At 37.7% G+C, this 4,785-nt stretch overlaps 1 protein-coding gene across 1 annotated transcript; it reads right to left on the reverse strand.

Annotated features, from left to right (window-relative positions):
• Positions 1–1,791: 1,791 nt before the first annotated feature.
• On the reverse strand, positions 1,792–2,391 carry DIRAS2 (DIRAS family GTPase 2). Its single transcript, XM_074166100.1, has one exon. It carries the CDS (start codon positions 2,389–2,391, stop codon positions 1,792–1,794), a length of 600 nt encoding a protein of 199 aa, XP_074022201.1.
• Between the last annotated feature and the right edge of the window lie 2,394 nt (positions 2,392–4,785).

Genomic DNA, 4,785 nt, shown 5'->3' on the forward strand with positions numbered 1-4,785 from the left:
CTATCACTCTACCTGTGACACGTCTGCACTTTTGTGGAAGGGAAAGGTGGAAGGGAAGCAAGCAATAGCTCTGAGAGCAACAAGGTAATGATTTTTAATGCAATACTGCATTTTAACAGCCCCTAAAAGATATTTGTAATACCACAGCATGCATACTAATAATACTAGTACTTGACTGCATTTTCTCATAGTATGATTTTGACATAAACATTTACCAAAAATATGGTCATCTGTTTTTATTATTTCAAAGTAGTTCCTAAAGTGCAAAACGTAGCTTATTCAATTTGATATGTCCTTTAAAAAATGTATGTGCTTCTTTTATCTTAGATGGTCTTTGTTATCAGTATGATACACACTTTACTCATTCATATTAGCTTTTTAAAGAGCTTTGGAGAGGTCCAGAAAAGCTCACATTTTGTATACTTTTTCACTTTCCAAAGGCTTTGAGTAGAGCAGTTTCCCCTGACAGAGTGATTTAAACCATTCTTTTTCCTCTTCTGAACTTAGTATTGCATTGTAAAGCAGTACTGACTAGAACTCAATATGCCAAATCCTGGAGTACTTATGCCAGCAAGTCTTAGAGACTCTAGTGTGCCCTAGAACCAGATACAGGATTTGGTCCTATAAATAGTCACAGCAGTTCAAATAATGAGTTTAAATCATAAATATAAAACCCTTCAGACAATATAAATCGTGTAGTGCATTGCGTGAATGCAAAATTGCAACATAGTAATGTAAAGAAGTTTCACTCAGCCAATCTGGTAATTTGAGTAAAAGCTTTATATACTACACAGACCCCTCTCCAAGTGTACCACCAGTTCAACAGACTTTCCATTCGTTCACTAATGAATGGACCATGCACCATGTTCATTTAACCATCATCAGCATTTGAACTGAGCCTTTCCCAAAGAGGCTTTTGTAGGGAAGTCCCCAGCCAGTCCTCCCTAAAAAAACTGTTTGTTATGTATAATATTTTTATAGAATCTGACATTCTCCACAGGAAAATCTGCTCTCCTAAAATACTTTGGGGCCAGAAGCACAGGTCATTCTTGAAGCAATGGGGCCAGAAAAGGAGATCATTTCTGTCTCTCCTACAGGGGCTGTCTTTTCTTTGTCCTTCAGTTCAAACACTGCATCATACTAAAAAGAAATCTTATGCTGGGAGGGTAGAGAGATTATCTGTTCCTTTTAACTGTGCTACCCCCACAATTCCTTTTAGTGTGAAAGAGTTTGTTTATTTGGCGGATCCAGACTACCTTACGCACACTGTCCCACCAGTCAGTAATGAACATTGCACAGAAATATTTGTCCACAGCATTCTTAAAAGGTGTGATAACGCCATCCACCATGCATGTATATGTTCTAGGTTATTTCATGGCCACTTTGCTTTTCTGCTAACATTATACATTGCCTTCTCTTGCAGTTATATGCAAATGCAAATAATATAATGTTGTCTTCCCAAATCTACCACATTATGCTAAGGATGGAATTTCCTTTCTTCTGTAAATTGCAAAATTAGATATACTGGCCCATCTTTCTTTTACTTCCTCATTTTTTTCACTGATAGCTGTAGTACATGATTTTTTAATTGTTGGCTTTTTCACAGTAACCACAGTAACTCATTTTTTCAAATATTTCTCAAATATTTTTTCAAATATTTTTTCAAATATTTCCAGATATTTCTTTTAAAACAGATACTAATAAATAGGTATGGGTTTATGCTGTCTATAGATTTTACATGAGTATTGTCAGATAGGTGAGACTGCATGGCTGATTCCTGACAATGCAATTTCACATCACCACACATTTGCCTTTCAGCTTCTCTTTCCTTTTCTGCTGTTTGCTTTTTTTGCCATCAATTTGTAAACTCACAGTCCTGCGTTTCTCTAAGTTGAGCAGCTCTTGGAATAACTCTTTAACGTTGTGGTTCAGCTTGGCAGACGTCTCCATGAAAGCACATTTCCACTTCTTGGCCATGGCTTCTCCTTCACTGCTGTCCACCTCTCGACTTTGGTTCTCATCATTTTTGTTCCCCACCAGCATTATTGGAATGCTTTCTACATCTCCTTTAATCTGACATATCTGTTCATAGATTGGTTTGAGTTCCTCCAAGGACTGGCGGCTAGTGATAGAGTAAACCAAAATGAAAGCATGTCCTTTAGAAATAGAAAGACGTTGCATGGCTGGAAATTGATGGCTCCCTGTAGTGTCAGTTATCTGCAAAGTGCATATGCTCTTATCACAGCTGATGACCTGCCGATAGGTGTCTTCAATGGTAGGGATGTAGCTCTCTCTGAAAGTACCCTTCACAAATCTCAAGACCAAAGAACTTTTGCCCACTCCTCCAGCTCCAAATACAACCACCCTGTAATCATTGCTTTGCTCAGGCATGTTTCTTGGTGTGTCTGTTGCTCAGCTAGAAGGAACAATCTGGAAAAGAAAATGACAAAACCACCAAGACAGACATTAATTCAGGTACATGTGGAGAGTGCACTTTGCAATGTCTTTCCCAATAAGAGAAATGATTGTGATGTAACTGATGACATAGTAGTTGTTGTAATTTAAGAAGACTTGTAGTGGGTTACAGATTAATTTATTTCAGTAGTAAATTTAGGATTTGCAATCCAGCCTCAACCAGTAACAAAAAAACATCTCCATCACTTCATGACTTATTTTAAATTAACATTGTGAGTTTAAGTACTCTTCCTACTATAACCCCAGAAATAAAGAGCAGCTTCTGGAAAATAGTATTTCAGAAGACCAAGGCCTGCATGAATTGTAGAAACTGAATTATTATTCTGTCTCTAAAACTAGTGTCCTCAAATCATTATTGAAACACAACGGTATACACATGTATGACAGTCAATTACTCTAGACATGCCATCTCTTCAGTAGTTAGGGAATTTATCTCCACTACAACTGGACAATACTCTTGAGTGACATCTAAGATGTATTTGTAGCTTATTCACCAATAACACCAAGTATGCTTTGTTTCTAACTCTTTGAGTGCATGTGCTCCACTTCAATGTGTTTTTCTACTTGCATTTCAAGTCAAAGAGTACATTTTGGTAAACTGAGATTGTTCATGTTCAGTCTGCTTTTTAATTCTACTTTTATTTCACAGTAGATGACATTTGACTGGAAAAATACTACACTTATCAGAAAGGTTGTGCAGGCAACTTCACAATATTCTTAAGTAGGTTGTATTGTCAAGGTTGGCAAGTGCATGTGTCAAAGGTCAAAAAATTCCATGATCCCTGAAGTCAGTACCCCTTGGAAAAACCTGTCTGTAAATGGTAGGACCACAAATATCGTCATAATTATTAAAGAATAAAAATGGTAAAGCTTTCACAGGATTGCAAGCTGTAGTTGTTTTAGAATTTATTGAAATAAATGTGAAGATTAATTTGTTCTCCCATCAGTAACAGCTTATTAGGTACAAAGCATGTACAAGTGTCTTTTTATATTTAGTGAGATTTAAGCAAATAAACACTAAAAAATTGAACCCTGAAGGTTGAAGAAAGTCTAGGATATTGTTACTTTTCAGACCAAAGCTAGATATACAACAGCTATGTGTGGAACAAACTGCAAAATTTGCTGCATCTATATTTGTTCTTAGGAAAATGAGCTGATTTAATAAGGAACAGTGTCCAAGTGCCCTAACAGTGCCAGGTGATTGAATTTGTCTGTTGCAATGTTGCCTGGGTAGCAGCTAATACAGAAAAATCCAAAGGGATTTCTGTCGGAATAACAAAAGTCTTCAAGCTATTTCTTCACCGCAGCAGGAGGAGTGATTGCACTGCAGGGCAGGATTTTAAGTTACCATTTACCTGTCTAACATGGGGAGAATAGCAATGATGTTGTAGATATATGCATGTGAGTGGAGGCTGCATGATCTTTTCCCAGTTGTCAGCCCACAATGAAGTTTATGCTTCTGCATCTTTGATGCTGTTGCTGCCTATGCCAGTAGATTAAAGCTATGGCTACCCATGCTGCAATAATATCTTCAGTTTGCTGTTCAAGCATACCGTGCTTCTTGTCCAGGGCAATCTATTCTGACCTAATTCTAATAGCTGAGCAAGCTGAAAACATCTGTCTTTAGATTATGTGTTGGATGAAGGAATTGTGCTTCCTCATCTGCCACACTGTAGGCAGAATGACCAGCGCAACTGGGGATGCTGATCCTGAGGCAAAGTGGAGAGCTGTCACAACTCTGCCTACCCAGCCTGGCTTCAGGCAGAAGGCAGCTTCACCCCTTCCATCTCTCCTACACTGCAGTCACCATCATTCTCAGAGACCTGTTTAAATATATGAGTGTTCATCCTGAGGCACTGAAACAAAATTGTTTGTCTCTGACAGCAGAATTCAAGGAATGGAAAGAAAAGTAGTCTCAGAAAACACTGGTGTATATTCTTATATAAAAGAGAAAACCCTCTGAGGAAGAAGGAAAATGGGTGAGCAGTTCATGCTGTTGAGAAAACAAGCAAAACTGCCGTAGCTAGCAAGAAATAAGAACAAATTAAGGTAGCAGGATGCTGTTCCACTGAGAATGAACTTGTACCTAGAAGCTGCAAACATGCAAATTCAGAACAGTCATAATGCTTAGAGTCACAGGTGACTGCAGAGAATGAGGTATAAGAATTATAGTTTAATATTTTTTATGAGCAAAGAGGCAAGAGAGAAAAACCTAAAAAGTAGCTTAAGCGTTACACAATCAGATAATACGTAGCCTTTGGATTATTATCCCATAGTTCCTATGGGATAATGAGAAAAAATGCACTATGA

The sequence above is a fragment of the Numenius arquata genome, chromosome Z (assembly GCF_964106895.1).
Source record: "Numenius arquata chromosome Z, bNumArq3.hap1.1, whole genome shotgun sequence".
NCBI classification, from domain to species: domain Eukaryota; kingdom Metazoa; phylum Chordata; class Aves; order Charadriiformes; family Scolopacidae; genus Numenius; species Numenius arquata.

Bases quoted from the DNA above. Each gene is read 5' to 3' on its own strand.
- DIRAS2 (XM_074166100.1), bottom strand. From the start codon at position 2,391: ATGCCTGAGCAAAGCAATGATTACAGGGTGGTTGTATTTGGAGCTGGA.